At 34.3% G+C, this 17,014-nt stretch overlaps 1 protein-coding gene across 1 annotated transcript in view; it reads right to left on the minus strand.

Moving 5' to 3' along the window:
- Positions 1 to 463: 463 nt before the first annotated feature.
- ANTXR2 (ANTXR cell adhesion molecule 2) overlaps positions 464 to 17,014 on the minus strand; it is a 255,604-nt gene continuing 239,053 nt past the window's right edge. The window contains exons 16-17 of the mRNA XM_044681488.1: positions 3,974 to 4,036; positions 464 to 2,656 (exon numbers count right to left, since the gene is read on the minus strand). Of these exons, the coding sequence (XP_044537423.1) occupies positions 3,998 to 4,036 (39 nt within the window). The 3' untranslated portion in view covers positions 464 to 2,656; positions 3,974 to 3,997. The remainder of the gene's footprint in view (positions 2,657 to 3,973; positions 4,037 to 17,014) is intronic.

Below are 17,014 nucleotides of genomic sequence, written 5' to 3' on the forward strand. Positions count from 1 at the left end.
ATCACAGGCCTCTTTGAATATTTCAGTAAAATAAAAACACTAGGGTTACTGTATATAGAACTGATAATAAAAAGTAGGGGGTGGAGTTCCCTGCATACATCTCTTTTTCCCAGGTTTCCACAGCAATAAAGTAGCAGGAATTACTGGAAGTAATTTTTTATGTAAAATCTAGCACTATTAAAACAAAGTCAAGCCTTTGCAACATATACATGCATCAGAAAATTATGATGTTTAATAACTCATGAATATATTATATCTGTATTACCTACTCTTACACTTAAAATTAGTATAATTAACTTAAAGTGCTGCTTGCCTACCCAATGATAACCTGAAATCTTTTTTTTAAAACATTGTGATGCAAAACATAGTATGGTCTCCAGTGAGTGGTGAGAAAGTTGGTTGGTACCTAAGAGTAGCAAAACACTTTATTCAATTCATAGAGATACACCTTAACAATTAAACATTTATTATAGAAAAATTTATTAAATAATTTATGATTTAAAATTAAGTATGAATAAAAAGTACAGTGGGTAATCAAAGGAAATCATTTACTTTTCTACCATTTTCAATTGGAAAAACTATAAAACTCATATTGTCTATTTTGCCAAAATAGGAACTCTCCATGGATGACAGATGCTGCTCCCTGCTTAATGGAAGTCCTCAAATTTTATTCTGCATCTTATTGGAAAGAAAATATAACTTTTTAAAATAGAATAAACTTGGGGAAAGGAATCAGTGTGCAATGCTTAGCACCAAATGTTTTTTTTTTCCTCCCTCTGAGCACCAAATGCTTCAAGGAAAACATTCCAAGTATCAAAGTTTTCAGATAGATAAATATTTATGGATTAAATCCATAAAGAACAGACACTGTTATGAAATATATATAGATGCCTTCAAAACTTTCTATCTAGGCAGAGTAGACACATAAGTTAAGAGTCATTTCCCACTTAATTGTTTTTACCACCTTATGCAACACAATTGGGATAATGGATATGGGTTTATTGGTATATACTGAGAAAAAAGTATTGCATTGACATCATGTCCAGTAAATAAAGCAGATTTTCTTCTTCTTCATGCATCAAATAAATATATAATTTTATTGAATGTTTAAGACAGAGTTATATTGAAATTGTGAATTTCTTTACAAATATATCATGTAAGAGGGGAAAATCGCATGCACAATGTATTTGCATATGGTAATATTTTTCTCCCTGATGTTTTTCACCTTTTGGTGACTTGTACATGTAAGAGGTGATAAAATTCAAAAAAAATCTTTAGTCAATTGTTCCGAAAATTTATATTCCATCAAATGCTACGTTCATTTCTAACTGCATATGAGTTAACCTCGTTATCCTAAGCCTCTAATGTTCTAGAAGTTTTTGGTCTGCTCTACTTTGGTGTGCTCTCTTTGTGTAAAGAATATTGTTTCAAACAAATTTATTATTTTTGTTTTAAACTTAACCTGAGACATTCTAACAACTAGTGTATCATTAAGCAGAATTTTATTCAAGCCCTTAAGAATTCTCTTTTTCCTCTAGGACTAGACTATTGCCTCTTCCTTTCAAAAAGTATTCCAGGAAGTACTATCAAACTCAAAATCCATTTGCATGACAGTTTATCAAAAGCCACTTGTCATTGGGTGGGGGCTATTCACATTGTTCACCCACCATTTTATAAACATGGTATTTTTAGACAAACTTAAAATGAACATCAAAGAGACACAGATCAGTTGCATTAACATCACTGACATGCCTTCCTGAAGTTCAGAAGATAGTATAACCAGTGAGTAAATTTGGTAAAAAAGTGGCTCCTTCCATTCAAAGGTGAGCTGAAGAGGAAGAGCTGATAAGAGCTAAAATTATGGTTATAACTCCAAACCACAGGCTGAAAAGTATGCTGCTCTGGACAGGTCCCATGGTCATCTTTCTCATCAATTCCTACCTCTGGGGAGAGAACTACTACATTCAGATAAAAAACACAATTTGAAGTTCACTGATACAAAGCACATGCCTTCAGTGGACCAAAAGAAAGTTATCTGATAGGCTAAGAAAAGAATTTTATTTATGAAATACTTGTACACATGGCTTTGATTTCAGCCAGTGAGAAATAAACTCAAGCAAGAGATTTTTAAAAAGGCAATGAATATCTATATCTCTATATATAGAGATATAGATATATAGCGTCTTTGAGCGATGCCACCAATTTGGAGACCATCCAAGAGAATCATTTGTGTCCCTTGAAATTTCCATGATGAACACAAAGGGGTGTTGAGAACAGGATGCTCCACATCGCTCTTCCCATCTTGCGCCTGTGCAGCGTGCCCACCCAACGGGAAGCATTCGCCTTCGCCCCCGCCTCCCCCAACCATGTGATGGTTGTTGAACTTATTTTTAGTGTCATTTGATAAGCTTCTCTGCTCACAGAGAGACATCCCACTGACCCAGCCACTGGTCATTGTCTATACCAGTTCACATCAAAGCAGGCGCGCTTTGTCAGGTTTCGACTCGAATATCCATTTTGCATCTGAAGTACAGTATCAAAAGTGACTGGATCATTTGAGTCTTTTTCTTCAGCTGCTCCCTTCTTCCTCCCCCACAGTGTTTCTGCTCACACTAACATAATTTGGCATCGTCAACGTGACATGATGATGGTTTTTCTAAAAAAATTATAATATATACATTGTCAATGAATTGTGATGGCTAACGCTCTTGAAAATTTTGTTTATAAGTTGAGGAGAGGTCTTTTTCAATTGCTGAATCAGAACCAATGTAGAGTACCCCTCAAAATCCAAGTAATGCGCATATAGTAATAGGTCATTCAATGTCAAAAGGCATAAAAAAGATGAGCAAAATCTTCACAGGCTGCTGCTTGCTGTTGCCTTTAATTATATTAATTAAACTTTGAAATTCTCATGCAAAGAGAATTGCTGGCTTGTGACGCTGAAGAGGCCTTGGAGATTTGAAGGGGGGTCCCTGAGATGCTAGCTTTAAGGCAACCCCTTCTTTTAAATTTGGAGGAAAAACCTACCCTAATGTATAAGCCTGCTACAGTCAGGTATGTTTATAGAAGATAATGTTGCAAGAATGACTTAAATCTAAAAACAGAAAAAAAAAAGGGGGGGGAATCATTTTCCAGACACAGTGTCAAGGACTTGAAGTATCAGGCTCTCGAAATCTGCTCAATATCTTTGGTTATGGGTCTGTCTTCCTAGAGGATAACGCTCTATTAATTTTCTTCTTGTCCCGGGTGCATAATGAAAGAAAGGTGTCTTCGAAAACTAAAGGGCAAAGTCTTGCTTGCTACCAATACCTTAAGGCATCCTGTCTACATTTTGTCATGCATGTGCACTTCTCAGTGTTAAAATGACAAGATTTTCCAGTCAGAAACTTCCCGTAAGGCACACTGTGATAGGGGACTCACAAGGATTTTATGATATGACATCGCTATAAGGCAATGAATGAACTTTTCAATTTGCTTAGCCTGGTGGGACTCTTCCATACCTTCTGCCTATGGCTAACAATCTCTCTCTGTTAATTACAAGTGCCATATTTCCATTGGAGAAGGCTTGCTTCTCTAATAATGATACACCATGGCCAGTTCTTTTGTGGTCCCAATTTAGCTATCATCTTTATGGTGTATTGTTTCTTCTGCTGTTGCTTTCCACCCTTTACATATAAATACTGGATTTTCTGTCAAAATGCTGCATGCAATTTAATGTTCCTCTTCATGTCCACAACTATGCATCATGGGTTACCACTAAGTTGTAATGAATTTCTACCTACATGGTAGAACAAGTGATTGAAACAGGTTGGTGTAAAGCAGGCTGGCTTGTGAAATCTGAAAAGATGAGAAATCACAAAAGAACAATCTAGGCTGAGAGGCATAAAGCTGTTTTTCCAAGGAATGAAAAACAAAATGTGTCAAGGTCTTCATTTGCTTGGAAGCTGGTAGAGATAATGCTTCATCTTTGTACCTTCTGTTTTTTCTGCCTTCTTTCTTACTGAGAGGGAATACGGGAAAAGTTTATGCATCGGCCCTGAAAAAGAAGAAAGTAAAAAGTTTTATTGCTTTGTAGCATGCACATATGCACATTCACATATACATACAAACATCTTCCAATTCCTTTGTAACATGTAATAAGAAGTTAACCAAGGTTTGTATTTTTCTAAGAATCTGAAATATTAAAATAAGATCCTATATAATATTATTTATTCTTCAGGTATCAAACTGTGGCAGATTATATGATTTCTTTCCTCAAGAGAAGTTCACCTAAGTCAGTTTCATTATATATAGTTAATATTAGTTATTAGTATAGTTAAGCAAAAAATGACAGGAAAAATAAACCTGTTGCCGTAGTGTCTTAAGATATAACATAATAATCCCTGTCATAAGGTTAGTGGAAACTACACCATGCAGGAAGTTATAATATATTTCTTGTAAAACAAGTAAAGCAGTACAAATACAAATTTTAAGCCTCTCTCAATGGAATATGAGTAGACTGAGATGGGAAGGAGGGGAAACATTCCACTGTTGCTGGTGGTTTTTCTTGCATTTATTACACAGTAGAACATGGATGAAGGCACTCTCCATAGATTTAAAATTTTCAATAATTTTTTCCCAGGGTTTGGATTAGTAACTATTTTCTCTTCTTTTATTTCTTCCAGTCCATATACTGAATAATACAAATAACATTCAGATCATCCAGCTGAGGACTGCCTCTGGTGAACTGGTTCTAAATTAGGATCAAGACTGCTTTAAGCTACTGAAGCTTCCTTTTTACCAAATTATTTCATAGCATGTACATTCACTTACATGTGAATCATTGCAGATTCATAAAAGTTCTCTTTTCAACCTGAGATAGGGGTCAAGTTGAACTTCTGCCACTAATTAACTATGATCTTAAACAAGTACCAGGAACGATTTTCTCTATAACTTATAGTATTTGGGTGTTGCTTAAAGCTTTGAGAGTTTAAGTGACTTGGCCAGGGTAGCAAAGCCAGTAAATGTCAGAACTGGGATCTGTCTGAATCCAGATTTACTTGACTGTGGGCAACTCTATCCACTATGCCATGTTATCTCTGCTCAGAGATAATGTTATGCTAACTCCATCAAATCCTAGGATACTAAAAATGTCCTTAGTGCCTCGGTAATGAAAAAAAAAAAAGACTAGCATAATAATCTAAACTTGAAAAAAAGTGGATATCATATCTGATCTTTTTGGAGTACAGAATGGAAGAGAATAATTTTATGTTGAGTCTACTTGGTGTCACATCCTATATTAAGCTTTTTAACAGTATCAAAGATGAAAAGGGAGACCTCAACTCTAATGAAGAGGAAATTAAGGTAATTATAAAGAACTATTTTGTCCAACTACATTGCAATAAATATAGCAATCTAGGTGATATGGATGGTTATTTACAAAAATATAAATTGCTTAGATTAACAGAAGAAGAAATAGAATACTTAAATAATCCCATATCAGAAAAAGAAATTGAACAAGCCATCAAAGAACTCCCTAAGAAAAAAATCCCCAGGGTCAGATGGATTCACAAGTGAATTCTATCAAACATTTAAAGAACAATTAACCCCAATACTATAAAAACTATTTGACAAAATAAGCAAAGAAGGAGTTCTACCAAATTTCTTTTATGAAACAAATATGGTACTGATTTCAAAGTCAGGCAGATCAAAAACAGAAAAAGAAAATTACAGACCAATCTCCTTAATGAAAAGATTCCAGCAAATGATCATGAGGGTTATTCACTATGATGAGGTGGGATTTATACCAGGAATGCAAGGATAATTTAATATAGGGAAAACCATCCACATAACTGACCAAATCAACAACCAAACCAACAGAAATCACATGATTGTCTCAATAGATGCCTTTGACAAAATACAACACCCATTCCTATTGAAAACACTAGAAAGTATAGGAATAGAAGGGCCTTTCCTAAAAATAATAAATAGTATACATTTAAAACTATCAGCAAGCATCATCTGCAGTGGGGATAAATTAGAAGCCTTCCCAATAAGATCAGGAGTGAAATAAGGATGCCCATAGTCACCTCTATTACTTAACATTTTATTAGAAACACTAGCAGTAGTGATCAGAGAAGAAAAAGAAATCAAATGTATTAAAATAGGCAACAAAGAGACTAAACTATCACTCTTTGCAGATGATATGATGGTATACTTAAAGAATCCTAAAGAATAAACTAAAAATCTAGTGGAAATAATCAACAACTTTAGCAAAGTTGCAGTATACAAAACAAACCCACATATATCATCAGCATTTCTATATATTTCCAACGCAACTCAACAGCAAGAGTTAGAAAGAGAAATTCCATTAAAATCACTCTGGTAATATAAAATATTTTGGAATCTATTTGCCAAGACAAACATGGGAACTATATGAACATAACTACAAAACACTGTCCACACAATTAAAACTAGATCGAAACAATTGGGAAAATATTAATTGCTCATGGGTAGGATGAGCTAACATAAAAATGATGTCAAATTAATTTACTTGTTCAGTGCCATACTTATCAAACTATCAAAAAACTTTTTTACTGAATTAGAAAAAATTATAACAAAGTTCATTTGGAAAAACAAAAGATCAAGAATATCAAGGGAAATAACGAAAAAAAAAATGTGAAGGAGGGGAGCCTATCAGTACCAGATCGTAAACTGTACCTATAAAGCACTGGTCATCAAAAGAATATGGTACTGGGGCAGCTGGGTAGCTCAGTGGAGTGAGAGCCAGGCCTATAGACAGGAGGTCCTAGGTTCAAACCCGGCCTCAGCCACTTCCCAGCTGTGTGACCCTGGGCAAGTCACTTGACCCCCATTGCCCACCCTTACCAATCTTCCACCTATGAGACAATACACCGAAGTACAAGGGTGTAAAAAAAAAAAAAAAGAATATGGTACTGTTTAAGAGACAGAAGGGAGGATCAATGGAATAGACTTGGGGTAAATGATCTCAGCAAGTCAGCATATGATAAAAGCAAAGATCCCAGCTTTTGGGACAAAAATCCACTATTTGACAAAAACTGCTGTGAAAATTGGAAAACAATATGGGAGAGATTAGGTTTAGATCACTATCTCACACCCTACACCAAGATAAATTCAGAATGGGTGAATGATATATATATATATATATGGAAACTATAAGTAAATTAGATGAACATAGAATAATTTACCTGTCAGATTTTAAGAACAAACAAGAGATAGAGAATATTACAAAATGTGAAATGAATAATTTTGATTACATTAAATTAAAAAGGTTTGTACAAACAAAACCAATACAACCAAACTTAGAAGGAAAACAACATATTGGGAAAAAATCTTTATAACAAAAACCTCTAACAAAGGTCTAATTACTCAAATTTATAAGTAGCCAAATCAATTGTACAAAAAAATCAAGCCATTCCCCAAATGATAAATGAACAAGGGACATGAATAGGCAATTTTCAGATAAAGAAATCAAAACTATCAATAAGCACGTGAAAAAGTGTTCTAAATCTCTCATAATTAGAGAAATGCAAATCAAAACAACTCTGTTACCTCCTAATACCTAGCAAATTGACTAATATGACAGCAAAGGAAAGTAATAAATGCTGGAGGGGATGAGGTAAAATTAGGACACTAATACATTGCTGGTGGAGTTGTGAATTGATACAACCATTCTGGAGGGCAATTTGGAGCTATACCCAAAGAGCATTAAAAGACTGCCAGTCCATTGATTTAGCCATACCACTGCTGGATTTGTACCCCAAACAGATCATAAGGAAAAAGACTTGTACAAAAATATTCTTAGCATCTTCTTTGTGGTAACAAAAAATTGGAAAATGAAAGGGTATCCATTGATTGGGGAATGCTGAACAAATTGTGATATCTTTGGTGATAGAATACTATTGTGCTCAAAGGAATAATGAACTGGAGGAATTCCATGTGAACTGGAATGACCTCCAGGAACTGATGCAGAGTGAAAGGAGAAGAACCAGGACAACTGTTAGGGACCAAGACTTTAAGATAAGACAGTCACTCTTCTAAGAATAGATATCATTCACTCTTCTAAGATAAGATATTGATCATAGGCCCAGCCATGCTTGGAGACAGTAAGACGCCACCAGAGATTTTCTATGCTCCCTTTCCGCGTTCCTTTCCCCCTTAGTATCTGCCGACCCCCCTCTGCCCTCAGCCTATATATTCTTGTCATAGATCTACAATAAACGAGCCTTGCTTCCACCAAAACAACTCTGTCTGTCTTGCGCGCAAGGTCTCCCCTCTTCTTCCCCTATGGGTTCTTAGGTTGCCGTTTCCCCGGACCCCTCGGTTGTGTCCGGCTGGACCCGGACAGACAACATTGTACATGGCGATTGACACACTGCGGGACAATCAAACATAACGGACTTCTCTACTAGCAGCAATGCAATGATCCAGGACAATTCTGAGGGACTTATGAGAAAAAACACTATCCACATCCAGAGAAAGAACTGTGGGAGTAGAAACACAGAAAAACAAGTGCTTGATCACATGGTTTGATGGGATATAATTGGGGATGTAGACTATAAATGATCACTATTGCAAATATTAATAATACGGAAATAGGTCTTCATCAATGGCACATGTAAATCCCAGTTTAATTGCTCATTGGCTATAGAAGAGGGGTGGAAGGAGGGGAGGAAAAGAACATGATTCATGTAACAGTGGACAAAAATTTCAAATTAATTAATTAATTCATTGAGCTTAAATTCTTAAAAAATAAAATAAAAATATTTTTTAATTATCACATTTGATCCTTATACCAACCCTATGAAACAGGCATTATTATTCTCTTTATTTTATAGATGAGGAAACTGAGGCAGATAGGGAATACGTGATTTGCCTAGAATCTGAGGCTGGATTTGAACTTTGGCCTTCTTAACTCCGGGCCCAGTACTCTATTCATTGTTGTCAAGAGCTGCCTCGACTGCACAGTTGATAATTATAACTTTGAATGTGAATGGCATGAACTCACCCATAAAACAAAAGCAAATAGCAGAATGGATTAGAAACCAAAACCCAACCATATGTTGTCTACAAGAAACACACATGAGAAAGACAGACATATATAGAGTGAAAATGAGAGGATGGAGCAAAATCTTTTGGGCTTCAAATGAGAAAAAGAAGGCAGGGGTTGCTATCATGATCTCTGACAGAGCCAAAGTAAAAATATATGAGATTAAAAGAGATTGGGAAGGTAACTACATCCTAATAAAAGGCAGTATAAATAATGAAGAAATATCAGTACTCAATATGTATGCAACAAATGGTATAGCTTCCAAATTTCTAAAGGAGGAGCTAGTGGATCTCAAGGAGGAAATAGATAGCAAAACCATACTAGTGGGGGACTTCAACCTTCCCCTATCAGATCTAGATGAATCAAACCAAAAAATAAATAAGAAAGAGATAAGAGAGGTGAATGAAACTCTAAGAAAATTAGAATTAATAGATATATGGAGAAAAATAAATAGAGAAAAAAGCAATACACCTTGTTTTCAGCAGCATATGGAACATTCACAAAGATAGACCATGTAATAGGGCATAGAAATATTGCAAACAAGTACAAAAGAGCAGAAATAATAAATGAAACTTTCTCAGATTATAATGCAATAAAAATAGTTACTAGTAAGAATACATGGAGAGGCAAACCAAAAACTAATTAGAAATTAAATAATATGAATCTCCAAAATAATTTAGTGAAAGAACAAATCACAGAAACAATTAATAATTTCATTGAAGACAATTACAATGATGACACATCCTATGGGATGCAGCCAAAGCAGTTCTAAGGGAAAAATGTATATCACTGAGTGAATATATTAACAAACTAGGGAGGGCAGAGGTTAATGAATTGGGCATTCAACTTAAAAAACTAGAAAATGAACAAATTAAAAATCCCCAGATGAAAACTAAATTAGAAATACTAAAAATCAAAGGAGAAATTACTAAAATTGAAAGTAAAAGAACTATTGAATTAACAAATAAGACTAAAAGCTGGTATTTTGAAAAAAAAAACAGATAAAGTAGACAAAGTACTGGTTAATGTAATTTAAAAATGGAAAGAAGAAAACCAAATTGATAGTATCAAAGATGAAAAGGGAGACCTCACCTATAATGAAGAGGGAATTAAGGCAATCATTAAAAACTATTTTGCCCAATTATATGGCAATAAATTTAGCAATCTCGGTGATATGGATGAATATTTGCAAAAAATATAAATTGCCTAGATTAATAGCAGAAGAAATAGAATACTTAAATAATCCCATATCAGAAAAAGAAATTGAAAAAGCCATCAAAGAACTCCCTAAGAAAAAATCGCCAGGGCCTAATGGATTCACAAGTGAATTCTATCAGACATTCAAAGAGCAACTAATCCCAACACTATACAAATTATTTGATATAATAAGCAAAGAAGGAGTCTTACTGAACTCCTTTTATGACGCAAATATGGTACTGATTCCAAAGCCAGGGAGATCAAAAACAGAGAAAGAAAATTACAGACCAATCTCCTTAATGAACATAGATGTAAAAATCTTATATAGAATAATAGCAAAAACACTCCAGCAAGTGATCAAGAGGGTTATTCATCATGATCAGGTGGGATTTATACCAGGAATGCAAGGATGGTTCAACATTAGGAAAACCATCCATATAATTGACCATATCAACAGTCTAACAAACAAAAATCACATGATTATCTCAATAGATGCTGAAAAAGCCTTTGACAAAATACAACACCCATTCCTATTGAAAACACTGAAAAGTATAGGAATAGAAGGGCCGTTCCTAAAAATAATAAACAGTATATATCTTAAACCATCAACAAGCATAATATGCAATGGGGATAAATTAGAAGCCTTTCCAATAAGATCAGGTGTGAAACAAGGATGCCCGTTATCACCTCTATTATTTAACATTGTACTAGAAACACTAGCAGTAGCAATAAGAGAAAAAAAAGAAATTGAAGGTATTAAAATAGGCAATGAGGAGACTAAGCTATCACTCTTTGCAGATGATATGATGGTATACTTAAAAAATCCTAGAGAATCAACTTAAAAGCTAGTAGAATTAATCAACAACTTTAGCAAAGTTGCAGGGTACAGAATAAATGCACATACATCATCAGCATTTCTATATATTTCCAACTCATCACAGCAGCAAGAGGTAGAAAGAGAAACACCATTTAAAATCACCCTAGACAATATGAAATACTTAGGAATCTATCTACCAAAACAAACACAGGAATTATACAAACATAACTACAAAACACTTTCCAAACAATTAAAACTAGATCAAAACAATTGGAAAAACATTGATTGCTCATGGGTAGGACTAGCTAACATAATAAAAATGACCATTCTACCCAAATTAATTTACTTATTTAGTGCCATACCTATCAAACTACCAAAAACCTTTTTTACTACATTAGAAAAAAATAAAACAAAGTTCATTTAGAATAACAAAAGATCAAGAATATCAAGGGAAATAATGAAAAAAAAAAGTGAAGAAAGGTGGTTTAGCAGTACCAGATATTAAGCTATACTATAAAGCAGCAGTCATCAAAACATTATAGTACTGGCTAAGAGATAGAGAGGAGGATCAGTGGAATAGACTTGGGATACGTGATGTCAGCAAAACAGTGTATGATAAACCCAAAGAGCCCAACTTTTGGGACAAAAATCCACTATTTGACAAAAACTGCTGGGAAAATTGGAAAAACAATATGGGAGAGATTAGGTTTAGATCAACATCTTACACCCTACACCAAGATAAATTCAGAATGGGTGAAAGACTTGAATATAAAGAAGGAGACTGTAAGTAAATTAGGTGAACACAGAATAGTATACTTGTCAGATCTCTGGGAAAGGAAATCAAGCAAGAGTTAGAAAAAATTACAAAATGTAAAATGAATAATTTTGATTATATTAAATTAAAAAGTTTTTGTACAAACACAAACAATGCAAGCAAAATCAGAAGGGAAACAACAAACTGGGAAAAATCTTTATAAAAAAAATTCTGACAGAAGTCTAATTACTCAAATATACAAGGAGCTAAAGCAATTGTATAAAAAATCAAGCCATTCCCCAATTGATAAATGGGCAAGAGACATGAATAGGCAATGGTCAGATAAAAAAATCAAAAGTATCAATAAGCACATGAGAAAGTGTTCCAAATCTCTAATAATTAGAGAAATGCAAATCAAAACAACGCTGAGGTATCACCTCACACCTAGCAGATTGGCTAAAAAATGATAGCAAGGGAGAGTAATGAATGTTGGAGGGGATGTGGCAAAATTGGGACATTAATGCATTGCTGGTGGAGTTGTGAACTGATCCAAACATTCTGGATGGCAATTTGGAACTATGCCCAAAGAGCGAAAAAAGAATGCCTGCCCTTTGATCCAGCCATACCATTGCTGGGATTGTACCCAAAAGAAATTATAGATAAACAGACTTGCACAAAAATATTTATAGCTGCGCTCTTTGTGGTGGCAAAAAACTGGAAAGCAAGGGTATGCCCTTCAATTGGGGAATGGCTGTACAAATTGTGGTATATGCTGGTGATGGAATACTATTGTGCTAAAAGGAATAATAAACTGGAGGAATTACATATGAACTGGAAAGACCTCTAGCAATTGATGCAGAGTGAAAGGAGCAGAGCAAGAAGAACATTGTACACAGAGACTGATATATTGTGGTAAAATTGAATGTAATGGGCATCTGTACTAGCAGCAATGCAATGACCCAAGGACAATTCTGAGGGATTTATGGTAAAGACGCTACCCACATGCAGAGGAAGAACTACAGGAGTGGAAACACAGAAGAAAAACAACTGCTTGAACACTTACGTTGATGAGGACATGATTGGGGATGTAGACCCGAAAAGACCAAGCCAATGTAACTATCAATAATATGTAAGTAAGTCTTGACTGACCACACATGTTAAAACCAGTTGAAATTCGAGTTAGCTACCGGGGCGGGGGTTTGAGGGGGTGAAGGGTAAAGTAAAAACATGAATTATGTAACCATGGAAATTTTTTCTAAAAATTAAAATTTAAAAAAAAAAGAAAGAAATACTGCACCTCATTCAGGCTTATTGTACCAAGCTTTGGTTTTTCAAGTTTGCATCAGGGGATATTTTGGAGAAAAGTTATTTACCTTCTTATTAGAACGATGTATAGAAACTGGGGATAAGTTAGCTGAGGAAAATGGACAAAGATGAAAGCCCAAGGCAATTAAAGAAGACCAAGAATCCAGAAATACTGAATCACCCTTGTAGGCTTCACAGTGTAAACAACCCAAAGAGATATCGCCCAAAGGTGATACTGGATGGGATCCATTCAAGTATTTTTCTATGATATTGTTGCCAAAAAAAAAAACAAAGAAAAAACCCAGTGGTGTTCTGGGGTAATGGAATACTATATGAAAGAAATGATGAGTGAGATGACTTTAGAAAAACCTGGAAAGACCTACCTGAACTGATGCAGAATGAAGTAAGAGCCAGGAGAACATTGTATACAGCATCACCAATACTATATAATGATCATCTGTGAAGGCTGAGTTATTCTAAACAGTACAATTATTGGAGACAATTCTGAATAACTCAGGATAAAGAATACTATCCATTTCCAGAGAACTGATGGAGTCGGAATACAGATCAAAGCATACTATTTTCCACTTAATTTTATGTGTGTTTTTATTTTTGTATTTTAGTTTTACACAAGAATTCTCTCGCAATGGCCAATATAGAAATATGTTTTCCATTATCACACATTTTTAATCTAGATCAAATTGCTTACTATCTCAGGAGAAGGGAGGGAAGGGAGGAAGAGAGACAATTTGGTTCTTAAAATTTCAGTAAAATGTATGTTTAAAATTGTTATTACATGTAATTTGGATAATAAAATATTATAAAATAAAGTTAAAAAAAGAGTTGCCTCCAGTATAGGCTTAGTAGTGATTTCACTGGGGCAAAGGATATAAGCAGCTTAGTAATTTAGGGGTATAGTTCCAAATTTCTTTCCAGATTTGCTGAAACAAATTCACACTTCTACTAACAGCTCATCCATGAGTCTATTTCTTCACAGCTTCTTCAACATGTATCATTTGTTCTTTTTTTTTTTTTTATCAACACTGCTAATCTAATGGATGGGAGCAGAAGCTTAAAGTTGCTTTAATTTTAATTTCTCTAATTATTAATAATTCAGAATTTTTTTTCATGTGGTTACAGATAGTAGGTTTTCTTTTGATCTTCTGGAATGGAAGAGGTAAAACAATTAGCTTGCTGGTGGCATATAGTGGCAAAATTCCTAGCTCAACCATATTAAAATGTAATTGGGAAATGTTTAATAAAATCAATAAAAATAAAATAGAATGTGTTTTTCAGTCCTTTTTAGTCCTGTCCAACTCTTTGTGACTCCATTTGGGGCTTTTCTTGAAAAAAGATACTCGAGTGGTTTACCATTTCCTTCTCCAGCTCATTTTATAGATTAGGAACTGGGACAAATAGCGTTAAGTGCAGCTACTAAGTGTCTGAGGCCACATTTGAACTCATAAAGATGAGTCTTCTTGATTTCAAACCCATTGTTAAACCACTGTGCCACCTAGATGACCACAATAGAACATAGTTAATGTATAGTTTTCTAAGTCAATATAGAGCCTACAGGGATCCCTTTTTATTTGTTTGACACCAGTGCTCTATATTGATGAAATTTCAGTGAGTAAGAAAGAATCTTCAAAAATAAGTGAAAACATTTTAATGGGAAGGAAGTTTCTATTCTATCTGTGATAGATCAGAGAAAGTGAAATTATGAGAAGTATTTGATTTTTTTTCATCCATGACTCTAAATATCTACTCAGGTTTTTGTTGTTGTGATTGTTTAGCAAAGTGTATTTTTTTTCTAAACTAAACAGAAAATGTTAACATTTCTTAGGAGAGAAATAATGATAAAGTTCCTTCTCTATCACATTAAAATTTAGCATACTAAACAGAGTTTCAAAGTATTTAACACTGTAGTTTTATTTATTGGAAAATTTTTTGAAGAAATCTATTAACTATTGAGATTATCATATTAAAATTTATTCTAACATGTTTAATTTCATTCTAAAATTACTTTATTAAACTTTTACTCTTCTGGTTTATTTTCTTCTATGCATTTAACTATAAATCAGTTAACAAAATCTTTTCCTCAAGAAGTATTATGGAAAAATAGACTTTAATATGTTATGATGGAAATTAGAAATCTGAGTAGGGTAAGAATTGTAATTTTTGACAATACTACTTTTATGAAATAATGTATAGCCAAAGACATATAGTCTGCATCTACATGATGTAAAATGAATACTAGAATTGAGAATTAAAAAGATTAATGTGACAACTATAATAGATAGCCACTTTGGTTATTTAAGATCATGGAAAACAATGTGGGATCTAAGTTGTCCATTTAATTTCTAATTTTTCAAACATTTTGGTTTTGGATAGTTTTTCCAAACACATAGCACTGGAAAACACACTAGGAAAAAAAAGTGGATAAATTATGGAGTTGAACTAGAATTCAGCTTTTTTAGAGTTCAGATGATTTATTTGTCAGTTAGAAAAGAAAGTTTAAAAAAAGTAGCAAAAATTAGAGAATTTTAATAGTTGACCTTGCCTAGTCTACTATCTTTAGGCAGGTATTTATTATCCATGTTTTACAGATGAAGCAATCAAAAGACAGAAAGGCCTCTGAGTGCAGGATTCCCTTTACTTGTCTTTTTGGCTTGCCCAATTCTGGAAATTGTGTATGACAATAAGACATGCCTCTATGAGTACAGAAATAATAATTTAGCAATGTTATCAAAAATCATCTTGGAAAAAAAAGCAATCGTTATGTAATGACAAAGAAAAATGGTTAATAGGAATAATTCTGTGACAAAAAACAAGTTGAATTAGCTGCTAAGTTTTAACTCAGTTGTTATTTTTGGAAATGCCTATCATGAATCTTAAACAAATAATGCTTTTATCAAAATAACTTTGAACTTTCAAGGAGTTATAGAAAAAAAAGAACGATTTTTATATTTCACCCTACTGTTCCTTCATCCTTTATATATAGATAGTCCATATTTCCTTCTTTTTTTTTAAACCTTTACATTCTGTCTTAGAGTCAATACAGTGTATTGTTTCCAAGGCAGAAGAGTGGTAAGGGTAGGCAATGGGGGTCAAGTGACTTGCCCAGGGTCACACAGCTGGGAAGTGTCTGAGGCCAGATTTGAACCTAGGACCTCCTGTCTCTGGGCCTGGCTCTCAATCCAGCTACCCAGCTGCCCCCTCATATTTCTTATTTCTTGTATTTTGGAGTATTTTTAGTACAATTGCATGAATATGAAAAGTAGTGATAACCTCTGTCCTTAATTACTACTTTTCTTCTATACTCAGTTTGGTCTAATGGATTGCAAACTCCCCTTACTACCACTGTATTTTTTTTCAAACATTTATTAATATTCATTTTTAACATGGTTACATGATTCATGCTCCTCTTTTCCCCTTCACCCCCCGAACTCCCCCCACCCATGGCCGATGCACATTTCCACTAGTTTTGTCATGTGTCCTTGATCAAGACCAATTTCCAAATTGCTGGTAGTTGCATTGGTGTGGTAGTTTCGAGTCCACACCCTCAGTCATGTCCACCCCGACCCATGCGTTCAAGCAGTTAGTTGTTTTTCTTACATGTTTCCTCTCCTGCAGTCCTTCCTTTGAATGTGGGTAGCGTCTTTACCATAAATCCCTCAGAATTGTCCTGGGTCATTGTATTGCTGCTGGTACAGAAGTCCATTACATTCAATTTTACCACAGTATATCAGTCTCTGTGTACAATGTTCTTCTGGCTCTGCTCCTATTGCTCTGCATCTGTTCCCGGAGGTCTCTCCAGTTCGCCTGAACTCCTCCAGTTTAATATTCCTTTTAGCACAATAGTATTCCATCA

This window comes from Gracilinanus agilis, chromosome 6, assembly GCF_016433145.1.
Source record: "Gracilinanus agilis isolate LMUSP501 chromosome 6, AgileGrace, whole genome shotgun sequence".
Classification (NCBI taxonomy): Eukaryota; Metazoa; Chordata; class Mammalia; order Didelphimorphia; family Didelphidae; genus Gracilinanus; species Gracilinanus agilis.